We start from the raw sequence: 13453 nt of genomic DNA, 5'->3' as shown, positions 1-13453 counted from the left end.
ACGGATCGAACCCGAATAATATGGGTTAAATTAATCACAATTGATTGCAATCAGTCGAACAGTGTTTCTCTAAAATATTCCATCCCTACCCAAAATTTGAGGGTACCCGACTCCGAAAACAGGCTTCCTCCCATACCCAACCCCGACCCGACGGAACTTGTCGGGTACCCTAATACCCGCAATTTTCGCATATTCAGTAACTTACCAGCAATATCAGCCCCTATGTTGTGTAATTGGAATGTCTCTGCGCACATATTCGTGAAAATTAACCCACTCACTCCACCAACTAGCCCATTGCTTGGGATTAGGGGTGGATCGGTATGGTATGCCGAAAATTTTCCATCATACCGTATATCATACCATAAATTGCGGTATAAGAATTTTCATACCGTTGTCGTACCGTACTTTTCGGTATACCGAAGATCGGCATACCGAAAAGTTCGGTATGAGAATTTCCATACCGTTGTCGTACCGATAGTGCGGTATGCCATACCTTACGGTATAACGACTATTTTATCAGGAAGCAGCATCTATAATTTCAAAACACCTTGTATAAATATATTCTTTTTTTTTTTATCATATTATCAGGTTACTGTCGCATCAACTATAATTTCTAATCTAAAAATTTAGTTTACAGTCGCATCAAAATTGAGTTAGTGGTACAATAGGCGCAAAGAACTGATATGTTTGTTGCTTCAAAATGGGCAGGTTAGAAAACTCTGCAAAATGCTCCACTTTTCATTCTCTTCAAGTTGTGACAAGAAGGTATAAAAGCCCCTTGAGATACTCCACTATTTCCGATCCCCCGAGTTTTGAGCTTCCATATACTCTGTCGACAAATGTGATTGGGACCTATGAAAAGGTGAAACACAATATTACAGACCGGCTTCAATATAAAAAGCAGCAGTAGACATCACTTTTATGTAGAACTATGTTAGGAAGAAAGATTAAACATGACATAAAACAATCCGTTGAAAAAAGTCAACTGCGACAAGCTAGCATGCCAAATCACATGATTTGCTAAATTTGCTCCATTTATCAAACTTGGCAAGCCAGGAAATGTATAATTAAAGAATGGAGCAAAGGCCTTTTTTGTTAATTATCCACTTGGGAGAAGTCTAAACACATTAGTGTTAGGCAGTCTAGAACGGGTCATAGTCCATGTTACTAATTCTATGAAATTTGATATTTAGTTGGAAATGTGAATCAATACAATAGTGACTCTTCCAATAGTGAAGGGTTAACTGCCTTTTCATTTCCAGATAATAAACAAACATATAGGCATGTTATGTAACATGATCAATACAAGATACCGAGTATATTAAAAATTGTGAAAACCTCTTCAATGTGATAACCCTTTCTTAAAGCTCTAACTATCATCTCCATCTGGAAAACATACCCCTTACTCACACAGGAGTTTATAACATCTTCAAGCACAGATTTTTTGTAAAGCCTTCACAACAAAAGTTCAGAACAAAACTTTAGTTTGGTATCTGAATAGGGGGAACTAATAATTATTGTTGTTGTATAATACCTGAATGATCCGGTCAGGTCGGATACACTTGGCCATAGAAATGTTTGTGCAAGGACATTGGCTCCTCTGCTCGTCAATTTGCGCATCAGGTTCTAGCCATGAACCCCACCACCTTTTACATACCGAGTCCCAGTAACTATGCTCGCACTTGTCTCCATTTGTTTCCTGACCTTAAGAAATGCTATTAATATACTGACTTCATAAAAAACCCAGTACTTCACAAAGCAAAAAACTTACTTGATAAAGCTTGGAAGGTATTTTGGCTGTTAGAGAGAATCAAAAAGAAAAAATTAACCAATTGGGATAAGGAAATTAAGAATAATTGCAGTAAAGAAAAGTACTTGAGCTTTGCAAGAGTTCAATTAAATGACAGCTCATATTTTCCAAGTCATCTTAATTGGCAAGCCAATGGCCAAAAACTTTCTTTTCTTCTTAAAGGTTTTAAGTTTTTTCACATCATTGACAAATTTTATATAGGGAATAGTCATGACTCTCAAGAACTGAATTTTGTAGAATTACAGAAATTTTTTGTTTTTTCATATGACCGAGAACAGACAGGATAGGGTATGATACTAAGGTTAGATAATCGGAAGTTATCAACTTATCATACTATATTTTCACTAGGAAATACACAAAGGACATTCCATTTTCTTATTGCATCTAAGAGTGCATACGTACATGGTGTGATAAGTCTGCATCCATTATGACAACAAAATTTCCAGTTGCGTGTTTCAAACCGTGAACGTATGCCGTCCCTGAAATGAAAAACCTTTAGAAGTTTTACAATCATTGTGATGCCCGGGGATGAAGTACGGAGTGATCGCCGGTGCAAAGAGGCACGGACAAAGAGCGGCTCCGGTTAAGACTTCCAAGCGGAGGGGCGCAGGGATGAACCGGAACACACCCGAACGAGAGGGATTCCGAGAATATGCAGGTATGGGACTGCATATTCGAGGAGAGCTTAAAGGATTTGATTGGGCTACTCATATCAATAAGATGCATCTTCTTTTCTGGTGCCCACACGGAAGAAACTCCAAGGTTAAGCGTGCTTGGCTTGGAGCAATTCCAGGATGGGTGACCCCCTGGGAAGTTTCTCAGGGAGCGTGCGAGTGAGGACAAAACACGCTAGAAAAGACTCGTATTGGTCTGTGGGGACAGCCGTCAAGTCTGGAGCCGGGCTGTTACAGAATGGTATCAGAGCCGAACCTCTCCCAGTACGGTGTGGTTCGGGGACGAACCAAGCGGAAGCTGGTGGGCCTGTGATGCCCGGGGACGAAGTACGGAGTGATCGCCGGTGCAAAGAGGCACGGACAAAGAGCGGCTCTGGTTAAGACTTCCAAGCGGAGGGGCGCAGGGATGAACCGGAACACATCCGAACGAGAGGGATTCCGAGAATATGCAGGTATGTGACTGCATATTCGAGGAGAGCTTAAAGGATTTGATTGGGCTACTCATATCAATAAGATGCATCTTCTTTTCTGGTGCCCACACGGAAGAAACTCCAAGGTTAAGCGTGCTTGGCTTGGAGCAATTCCAGGATGGGTGACCCCCTGGGAAGTTTCTCAGGAAGCGTGCGAGTGAGGACAAAACACGCTAGAAAAGACTCGTATTGGTCTGTGGGGACAGCCGTCAAGTCTGGAGCCGGGCTGTTACAAAAATAAATCCCACACATACCAACACACAAACTCACGCAGCAGCTCACCCTCTCTCAGCCCTCCTCCCTCTCCTCTTCTCGGCCTCCTGCCGCCGCCGGAGGCCGGCGGCTCTGGTTCCCCCCGTCCTCTCTCCCTCTTCCCTCATCTCTCGCCCCCTCTGCCCTTCTCCTCGCCGCGCCTAGCCGCGGCTGTCTCCCTTCTCCGGTGACTCCCGCCACCGCCGTGTCAGCGCTGCCTCCTTCACAGCGTCGCCTTCACCGTCTATTTCCCTCATGGCCGACAGCAGCACCAATTGACACTAGTTCGCACGAACCAATTGACACTAGTTCGCAGCATGTTCTCCAAATATATACTCAACTGACAATGCACAACATGTGGAGCACCTCAAGATCGTATTGGAGACATTGAGAAGCGAGAAACTGTATGCCAAATTTAAGAAGTGCGAGTTTTGGTTAGATCGAGTAGTTTTTCTCGGTCACGTGGTGACTGCCAATGGGATTGAAGTGGACCCTGCTAAAGTCGAAGCTGTAAATAACTGGAGGACGCCTACGAACGCTAGTGAAGTGAGAAGTTTCTTAGGACTTGCTGGTTATTACAGAAGATTCATCGAAGGGTTCTCAAAGATAGCAGGCTCGATGACACAGTTAACGAGGAAAGGAGTTGAGTTCAAATGGACTGACAAATGCGTTAAGACCAATAGAGTTGCTCGAAGAATTCCATTGAACTTTAGAAGTAGAGAACTTGAAGCTGACTTATATCTTATCAATATGCGTGATTTTGATGTGATTTTGGGAATGGACTGGTTGAGTCAAAACTACGCCACAATTAGGTGTCGAGAGAGAGAAGTTGTTTTTAAGATACCAGGGAAGGAGGAATTTTCTTTTCAGGGATCAAAGTCCATTTTAATTTTAAATGAAAACGCACGCGGAAAAACTATGAATATAAATAAATATTTAATATGAAAATAAAGAAATAAATATCTTATTTAAAAATACTTTACTAGACATAACATTTTTAAGTAAAACTAAATTCAAAATATTTGACTCGTCATTCGACCTTCCACGCGCCACCGGCCTTTAAAACCTGAAAATGTTAAATATGGGATGAGCATATGAAATATACTCAGTGTGGGAAACATGCAATCATTGTCCACATTAATAAAATGAGAATCACATATGATCAATACATTCGTGACTGAAAGTCGCACGGTGGCATACCAAGGACCTTTCCGTCCTGGACCGATTTAGCCGGCCCCTGGCGACTGGTTGCAACCATAACTTTAACATAATATCGCATTGTGGCATACCAAGGATCTTTCCATCCTGGACCCATTCAACGGGCCCCTAGCGATATAATTTAATGCAACTCACATATGGTAAACACATAATATTAAAATGGACAACAATTAACCACAGCATGTACTGAAATAAATCCCACACCTGAATTTTGAACTTGAACTTGAACTTCAACTTGAAAGCTAACTCGAGTAATTCAAATAAAATTCATATCCTAGTCGCGCCGCACCTAGTCAGATAAATTCAGATAATAAAATATAAGGGCCTAATTGAACTTTAAAATAATAATAAGAGTAGTTTAAATCTTAAGAATTTATTATCATATAGCCATTTAAAAATCATTGGTCTAATAAATAATAAAATGCATGCTTCTTTTGAGTAATTGAGTTGGGTTTTAATAAAATCAAGTCCAAAGTAATAATGAAAATTTAAAATATGAAGTCCAATCATTTTAAATAAAGGGAGTCCAGCCCAATGAATTAAAATCAAAAAGAGCCCAAGCCCATTATTACAACTCCCCTAATTTAAACTCACACACCCTAATTGCTCACAAAACTCACGCAGCTCCCATTTCCCTTCTCCCTCTTTGCCGCTCACTCTCTCTCGCTCTCTGCGCCCTCCTGCCGCCGCCACCGGACGGCAGAGGCCGGCGGCTCCGCCTCCTCTCTCCTTCCCTTCGACCTCTCTCCTTTCCTCACCTCTAGTCTCCCTCTCACTCTCCCTCACTTCTCGTCCTTCTCCCTCATCTCTCTTCCTCCTCCCCTGCCCCTGACCTCGCCGCACCAGCCGCAGCCGCGGCCGTGCCTTCTCCGGCGACCCTTCGTCGCCTGCCAGCACCACTACCCCGGCTTTTCCTCCCACCTCTCATCTCCAGCCTCAGCCTCGCACCGCTTGCCAACACCTTCTCCTATTCGGAAAACAGCGCCACCACTGCCGCCCTCCCGCGTCGACAGCGGCACAGCCCAAGCGCCTCTCCCTCCGCCCTGACCGGAAATACACAGCAGCGGCAGAGACCACGGTGCCGCTGCCCCTGTTTCCTCTCTCGCCGTACGCCGCCCCTACTTCTCCCCGCCACCGCCTCTGCACCAACTCCTCCTCCAAATTTCAGTCCAACTCCCCTTTATCAGTCTAGGTTTTCAATATTTCTTTCTCTGTAAAACTATGGATATGAATTCTATTTGATTTCATATTAAATATAAGTGATAGATTTGATGATGTATGCATGTATGAATTTAGAAACTTTGGTTTTTGGGCAGAAATTGGAGAAACGATTGAGATGCTGAAATAAAATTACATAAGCTCTGTACAAGAATTAAAATTACCACTTGAATCGAAAGCAGCAGAACAAGAAGTTGATTGCTGGGTTTTGGTGGTGTTTTCAGAAAATGAAAGAGTTTAATAAGCTGAAATGAGGCGGTGGAATAGATAAAATGAATTCCACAAGATTGAGAAAATAAATTGGATGGCTGAGGAGAAAACTTGGCTGCCAAGAATTTAAATTTGTGGCTGAAAATGGAAAACAAATTGTGGCTTCTTGAGAAAGGAAACACGTATTGAAGTCTCAAGATTAGGAAACAGTAAAAACAAAAGAATTACTCCATTAAGCTATTAAAAATGTTATGGGCTCTTTTAAAAAAATCTAGCCCAAAAAGTAAGTAAATAAATAAGTAATTATGGCCCAATATAAATGAGCTAAATAGGCTGCAAATAGTTTATTTAGGCCCAAATTCATATTAAAAGAATATTTGGGAAAATAAATTTCTATTTTTTTATAGATATAATTTATAGTTCAAAGTCACATCTAACTAGGGCGCGACTAGATTCATCACAAACTCGACTAATATATATATATTAATAACTTAAAAAAATATACAATTTTCAAATAAAATTTGCAAAGCAAGTAAATGGTTTTGGGCTGTGACAATCATCTTTTAGAATATAACATGTCAAGTACATACCTAAGCCAAGCTTCTTTGGTCTAGGTCTCAACAACTGCATTATGAGACCAGTATGAGTAAACAGACAATTAAAAGCCCAAGCTTTAATAAATCAGAAGTTACAAATTGAAATAAGGAAAGTGCCCAAACATACGATACGATCTTCTCCATATACTTCCTGCAGCTGTTTGACAATTTCCTGAGTTCCATCAGGACTCCCATCATCCACCACTATGATCTCAAAATTTACATTCCTGATCCAAACAGAAGGTACAAAACAATATCTAATTGTTGCATGCAGCACCAAGGCACATCACTAATAGTTCCGATCAGACAAAAAAATGTGATAAGTCCATCTATGTAAATGGTTTAACTACTGTGTTTTATGTATACATTCCTAAAAATTGATCCAGAGGAAGAACCAGCTAATAGTTATTAAATAAGGATTACAAACTTAATTGCTATATAGTTTGATCCCCATATATCAAGGCAATGAAAATATTACCATCCCATGCATGTGAAAACATGTCTCATGTTTCTACTCTAGGAAACAAGAACCACAACTAAGAATCTACCAAGGACTCCACAAGAACATTATGAGAAGTGTCGAAGCTTTTTTGGATATCTAGCAGCCATTAAAACAACCAAATAATATTGAACTTTTTAAGTCTTTAGGGTTGATTAGTGTAACGAATATGAAACTGGGATTCCTAATGATTAACTTTCAAATTCACATCTGAAAACTGAGCATTCAAAAGTATCCCTACAAACAGCTCAAGAAAAAGAATCAAGCGCAAATACCACCAAGCAATTCTCTTAAAAATTAGCAATACATTGCCCGGAAAAAATAATCTTAAAGTCCTATCTGTATCAATTCCAGCAAATTTCACCTCTTTCTATCTACCATTACCGCAACCATAACGGCAAAGCAATTATCACATATTCACAGAAAATTCAAGGATCCAATTCAAACATTTATTGCCAACTTCCACAATCATCTTCAACTATAGTAATCAGAATCACACACAAACAAGGAGAAAGACTCACGGGAGATGCTTGAAGATGAGGTAAACAATCAGAGCGATGTTGAGGCACTCGTTGTAAGTGGGAACGATTATGCTATACTTGTTCTCCTCCGCTTTGGCTTCCGTTGAATAATTCCCGATCAACACCGCTAAAGCCTTAGAAATGCTCCCTAATTGATGAATTCGCCCTACAATCACATTCGATAATTACAATTCGATCGGATCCAACGTAAATTGCTCAAAACGGATCGAACCCGAATAATATGGGTTAAATTAATCACAATTGATTGCAATCAGTCGAACAGTGTTTCTCTAAAATATTCCATCCCTACCCAAAATTTGAGGGTACCCGACTCCGAAAACAGGCTTCCTCCCATACCCAACCCCGACCCGACGGAACTTGTCGGGTACCCTAATACCTGCAATTTTCGCACATTCAGTAACTTACCAACAATATCAGCCCCTATGTTGTGTAATTGGAATGTCTCTGCGCACATATTCGTGAAAATTAACCCACTCACTCCACCAACTAGCCCATTGCTTGGGATTAGGGGTGGATCGGTACGGTATGCCGAAAATTTTCCATCATACCGTATACCATACCATAAATTGCGGTATGAGAATTTTCATACCGTTGTCGTACCGTACTTTTCGGTATACCGAAGATCGGCATACCGAAAAGTTCGGTATGAGAATTTCCATACCGTTGTCGTACCGATAGTGCATTATACCATACCGAAAATCGGTATACCATACCTTACGGTATAACGACTATTTTATCAGGAAGCAGCATCTATAATTTCAAAACACCTTGTATAAATATATTATTTTTTTTTATCATATTATCAGGTTACTGTCGCATCAACTATAATTTCTAATCTAAAAATTTAGTTTAGAGTCGCATCAAAATTGAGTTAGTGGTACAATAGGCGCAAAGAACTGATATGTTTGTTGCTTCAAAATGGGCAGGTTAGAAAACTCTGCAAAATGCTCCACTTTTCATTCTCTTCAAGTTGTGACAAGAAGGTATAAAAGCCCCTTGAGATACTCCACTATTTCCGATCCCCCGAGTTTTGAGCTTCCATATACTCTGTCGACAAATGTGATTGGGACCTATGAAAAGATGAAACACAATATTACAGACCGGCTTCAATATAAAAAGCAGCAGTAGACATCACTTTTACGTAGAACTATGCTAGGAAGAAAGATTAAACATGACATAAAACAATCCGTTGAAAAAAGTCAACTGCGACAAGCTAGCATGCCAAATCACATGATTTGCTAAATTTGCTCCATTTATCAAACTTGGCAAGCCAGGAAATGTATAATTAAAGAATGGAGCAAAGGCCTTTTTTTGTTAATTATCCACTTGGGAGAAGTCTAAACACATTAGTGTTAGGCAGTCTAGAACGGGTCATAGTCCATGTTACTAATTCTATGAAATTTGATATTTAGTTGGAAATGTGAATCAATACAATAGCGACTCTTCCAATAGTGAAGGGTTAACTGCCTTTTCATTTCCAGATAATAAACAAACATATAGGCATGTTATGTAACATGATCAATACAAGATACCGAGTATATTAAAAATTGTGAATACCTCTTCAATGTGATAACCCTTTCTTGAAGCTCTAACTATCATCTCCATATGGAAAACATACCCCTTACTCACACAGGAGTTTATAACATCTTCAAGCACAGATTTTTTTGTAAAGCCTTCACAACAAAAGTTCAGAACAAAACTTTAGTTTGGTATCTGAATAGGGGGAACTAATAATTATTGTTGTTGTATAATACCTGAATGATCCGGTCAGGTCGGATACACCTGGCCATAGAAATGTTTGTGCAAGGACATTGGCTCCTCTGCTCGTCAATTTGCGCATCAGGTTCCAGCCATGAACCCCACCACCTTTTACATACCGAGTCCCAGAAACTATGCTCGCACTTGTCTCCATTTGTTTCCTGACCTCAAGAAATGCTATTAATATACTGAGTTCATAAAAAATCCAGTACTTCACAAAGCAAAAAACTTACTTGATAAAGCTTGGAAGGTATTTTGGCTGTTAGAGAGAATCAAAAAGAAAAAAATTAACCAATTGGGATAAGGAAATTAAGAATAATTGCAGTAAAGAAAAGTACTTGAGCTTTGCAAGAGTTCAATTAAATGACAGCTCATATTTTCCAAGTCATCTTAATTGGCAAGCCAATGGCCAAAAACTTTCTGTTCTTCTTAAAGGTTTTAAGTTTGTTCACATCATTGACAAATTTTATATAGGGAATAGTCATGACTCTCAAGAACTGAATTTTGTAGAATTACAGAATTTTTTTGTTTTTCATATGACCGAGAACAGACAGGATAGGGTATGATACTAAGGTTAGATAACCGGAAGTTATCAACTTATCATACTATATTTTCACTAGGAAATACACAAAGGACATTCCATTTTCTTATTGCATCTAAGAGTGCATACGTACATGGTGTGATAAGTCTGCATCCATTATGACAACAAAATTTCCAGTTGCGTGTTTCAAACCGTGAACGTAGGCCGTCCCTGAAATGAAAAACCTTTAGAAGTTTTACAATCATCTTTTAGAATATAACATGTCAAGTACATACCTAAGCCAAGCTTCTTTGGTCTAGGTCTCAACAACTGCATTATGAGACCAGTATGAGTAAATAGACAATTAAAAGCCCAAGCTTTAATAAATCAGAAGTTACAAATTGAAAGAAGGAAAGTGCCCAAACATACGATACGATCTTCTCCATATACTTCCTGCAGCTGTTTGACAATTTCCTGAGTTCCATCAGGACTCCCATCATCCACCACTATGATCTCAAAATTTACATTCCTGATCCAAACAGAAGGTACAAAACAATATCTAATTGTTGCATGCAGCACCAAAGCACATCACTAATAGTTCCGATCAGACAAAAAAATGTGATAAGTCCATCTATGTAAATGGTTTAACTACTGTGTTTTATGTATACATTCCTAAAAATTGATCCAGAGGAAGAACCAGCTAATAGTTATTAAATAAGGATTACAAACTTAATTGCTAAATAGTTTGATCCCCATATATCAAGGCAATGAAAATATTACCATCCCATGCATGTGAAAACATGTCTCATGTTTCTACTCTCGGAAACAAGAACCACTACTAAGAATCTACCAAGGACTCCACAAGAACATTAGGAGAAGTGTCGAAGCTTTTTTGGATATCTAGCAGCCATTAAAACAACCAAATAATATTGAACTTTTTAAGTCTTTAGGGTTGATTAGTGTAACGAATATGAAACTGGGATTCCTAATGATTAACTTTCAAATTCACTTCTGAAAACTGAACATTCAAAAGTATCCCTACAAACAGCTCAAGAAAAAGAATCAAGCGCAAATACCACCAAGCAATTCTCTTAAAAATTAGCAATACATTGTCCGGAAAAAATAATCTTAAAGTCCCATCTGTATCAATTCCAGCAAATTTCACCTCTTTCTATCTACCATTACCGCAACCATAACGGCAAAGCAATTATCACGTATTCACATAAAATTCAAGGATCCAATTCAAACATTTATTGCCAACTTCCACAATCATCTTCAACTATAGTAATCAGAATCACACACAAACAAGGAGAAAGACTCACGGGAGATGCTTGAAGATGAGGTAAACAATCAGAGCGATGTTGAGGCGCTCGTTGAAAGTGGGAACGATTATGCTATACTTGTTCCCCTCCGCTTTGGCTTCCATTGAATAATTCCCGATCAACACCGCTAAAGCCTTAGAAATGCTCCCTAATTGATGAATTCGCCCTACAATCACATTCGGCAATTACAATTCGATCGGATCCAACGTAAATTGCTCAAAACGGATCGAACCCGAATAATATGGGTTAAATTAATCAAAATTGATTACAATCAGTCGAACAGTGTTTCTCTAAAATATTCCATCCCTACCCAAAATTTGAGGGTACCCGACGGAACTTGTCGGGTACCCTAATACCCGCAATTTTCGCATATTCAGTAACTTACCAGCAATATCAGCCCCTATGTTGTGTAATTGGAATGTCTCTGCGCACATATTCGTGAAAATTAACACACTCACTCCACCAACTAGCCCATTGCTTGGGATTAGGGGTGGATCGGTACGGTATGCCGAAAATTTTCCATCATACCGTATACCATACCATAAATTGCGGTATGAGAATTTTCATACCGTTGTCGTACCGTACTTTTCGGTATACCGAAGATCGGCATACCGAAAAGTTCGGTATGAGAATTTCCATACCGTTGTCGTACCGATAGTGCGGTATACCATACCGAAAATCGGTATACCATACCTTACGGTATAACGAAATTATTGGTATATTAATATCAATGTATATAACATATAATATATAATACGTATATAGTTTTTTATTATATAGTATAACATAATATATACGTAACCCTATAACTTTTAAAATTATTTTAGTACACTATAATTATGTTAAATTATCAACTTAGATAACAATGAAATTATATATATTTTGTATCTAATACTTATACATATATTATTATTTATCTTTTTATGATATATATTGTTAAATAATGCTTTATATTATTTTTATTTTTATTCAAGGATTTAATGAGTATTGAATAATAATTTAATAAAAATATAGTAAGCATTTCATTGTTTGATATTAATTGCTTTTATTTATATTAGAAAAATAGCATAATTATATTTCTTCCCTTTATTAAATGAATCAAATATTTTTGGTCTAGTTTGGTATTCAATTCAAATTTTTGATATTCGAATACGAAATTTTGTGATTAACTCGAATACAAATATGAATATTGGTGATATTGTAGTAGCCCCACCGTATTTATACTATTGTTGATTATAAAATTCCAAATTTCATTAAAATTAAAATTCTAACATTGCAATAAAAATAAATATTAAATAATTTAAATTAAAAAAAAATTACATAATTTAAACTAAAGAAAAAAAATTCCATGAATTAAAATCATAATTTAAATAAGCCTAGACGCACTTCTTGGATCATGTGGTTGTGCAAGACCAATTGTGCATCCGTCATGTGCGTAGTATCCGTGTTCAAGAGCTTCATATCGAGCTCCTTCCTTTTCAACTCGGCTTGCATTTTTTTGGCCTCGGCAATGTGGCTCGTTTGAAGGGCATGCTCCTTCATGCTTTCGGCGACCTTCTAAAGGGCTTCGGAGTACGGTGACTTTCCCGAAAACTCTTCCCCCTTATTCCCTTGCCCTTGTCTCGCTTTGTCGCTTTTTGGCCTTGGGGCCTTGTCGTAATACTCGGCTCCGAAGAAGTGGTGGTTGCTTGGCTTTCGGAGCCCTTCGACTTCTTCGTGGAGTGGACATCTGCGGCTTACGACGAGAACCTTTCACACTCGTGCAGGACTTTCCAAGCTTTGATGTAGCCGAATCTCTTCCTAAAATTCGCCTCGTACATCGTTTGGGCTTGTTCGATAATTTGGTCGTCGCTCATACCGCTGCCCCCCTGGTCCTTGCAAGTGTTGTAGTAGCCCTCGAAAAATTTCGTGTCCTTTTGGTGCGAAGTGGGATTTGAGATGATCCGGCTTACGTGTCGGCGCTCCCACCGGTTTGAGGTTGCTGTACTTCTCGGTGATTGATCCCCAATATTGGAGCAACTTTTGGGAAGTTCTGAAAATAGAATTGTGGGTAGCCTCCGCCCACAATATTGTCACGAGCTCGGTCTCTTCGCTGGAGTATTGGGCGCGGGTGGTCTTGGATTTCGGCTTCTCCTCCTCCGAATCATCTTGGATGTTTGGGAGCACCGCCGACGTTCGAAGATTTTCTTTAGCCAAGATATTTGAGGCTTGCGAGAACGGAGCAAACCCCATCATCGGGACATTACATTCCTAAAAATTGATCCAGAGGAAGAACCAGCTAATAGTTATTAAATAAGGATTACAAACTTAATTGCTAAATAGTTTAATCCCCATATATCAAGGCAATGAAAATATTACCATCCC

The 13453-nt window shown here is 39.0% G+C and overlaps 1 protein-coding gene and 1 pseudogene across 1 annotated transcript; both read right to left on the bottom strand.

The window, feature by feature from the left end:
- Nucleotides 1–548: 548 nt before the first annotated feature.
- LOC131022874 (dolichol-phosphate mannosyltransferase subunit 1-like) lies at nucleotides 549–8172 on the bottom strand (annotated as a pseudogene).
- Nucleotides 8173–8242: 70 nt separating this feature from the next.
- On the bottom strand, nucleotides 8243–11243 carry LOC131022294 (dolichol-phosphate mannosyltransferase subunit 1-like). Its single transcript, XM_057951739.1, has 8 exons — nucleotides 11090–11243; nucleotides 10197–10296; nucleotides 10064–10097; nucleotides 9922–9998; nucleotides 9481–9506; nucleotides 9218–9408; nucleotides 9047–9162; nucleotides 8243–8559 (listed from the first exon to the last, which is right to left on the bottom strand). Exons 1-8 carry the CDS (start codon nucleotides 11191–11193, stop codon nucleotides 8455–8457), a joined length of 753 nt encoding a protein of 250 aa, XP_057807722.1. The 5' UTR covers nucleotides 11194–11243; the 3' UTR covers nucleotides 8243–8454.
- Between the last annotated feature and the right edge of the window lie 2210 nt (nucleotides 11244–13453).

This window comes from Salvia miltiorrhiza, chromosome 4 (assembly GCF_028751815.1).
Source record: "Salvia miltiorrhiza cultivar Shanhuang (shh) chromosome 4, IMPLAD_Smil_shh, whole genome shotgun sequence".
NCBI lineage: Eukaryota > Viridiplantae > Streptophyta > Magnoliopsida > Lamiales > Lamiaceae > Salvia > Salvia miltiorrhiza.
The sequence above is the reverse complement of the archived record's forward strand: the minus strand, read 5'-3'. Positions and strand labels throughout refer to the sequence as shown.

Coding starts and splice junctions, on each gene's coding strand:
- LOC131022294 (XM_057951739.1), bottom strand. CDS start 11,193: ATGGAAGCCAAAGCGGAGGGGAACAAGTATAGCATAATCGTTCCCACT. Junction 9,163..9,217: donor TACAACAACAATAATTATTA/GTTCCCCCTATT, acceptor TTTGTTGTGAAG/GCTTTACAAAAAAATCTGTG. Junction 8,560..9,046: donor AGGGTTATCACATTGAAGAG/GTATTCACAATT, acceptor ATCTTTTCATAG/GTCCCAATCACATTTGTCGA.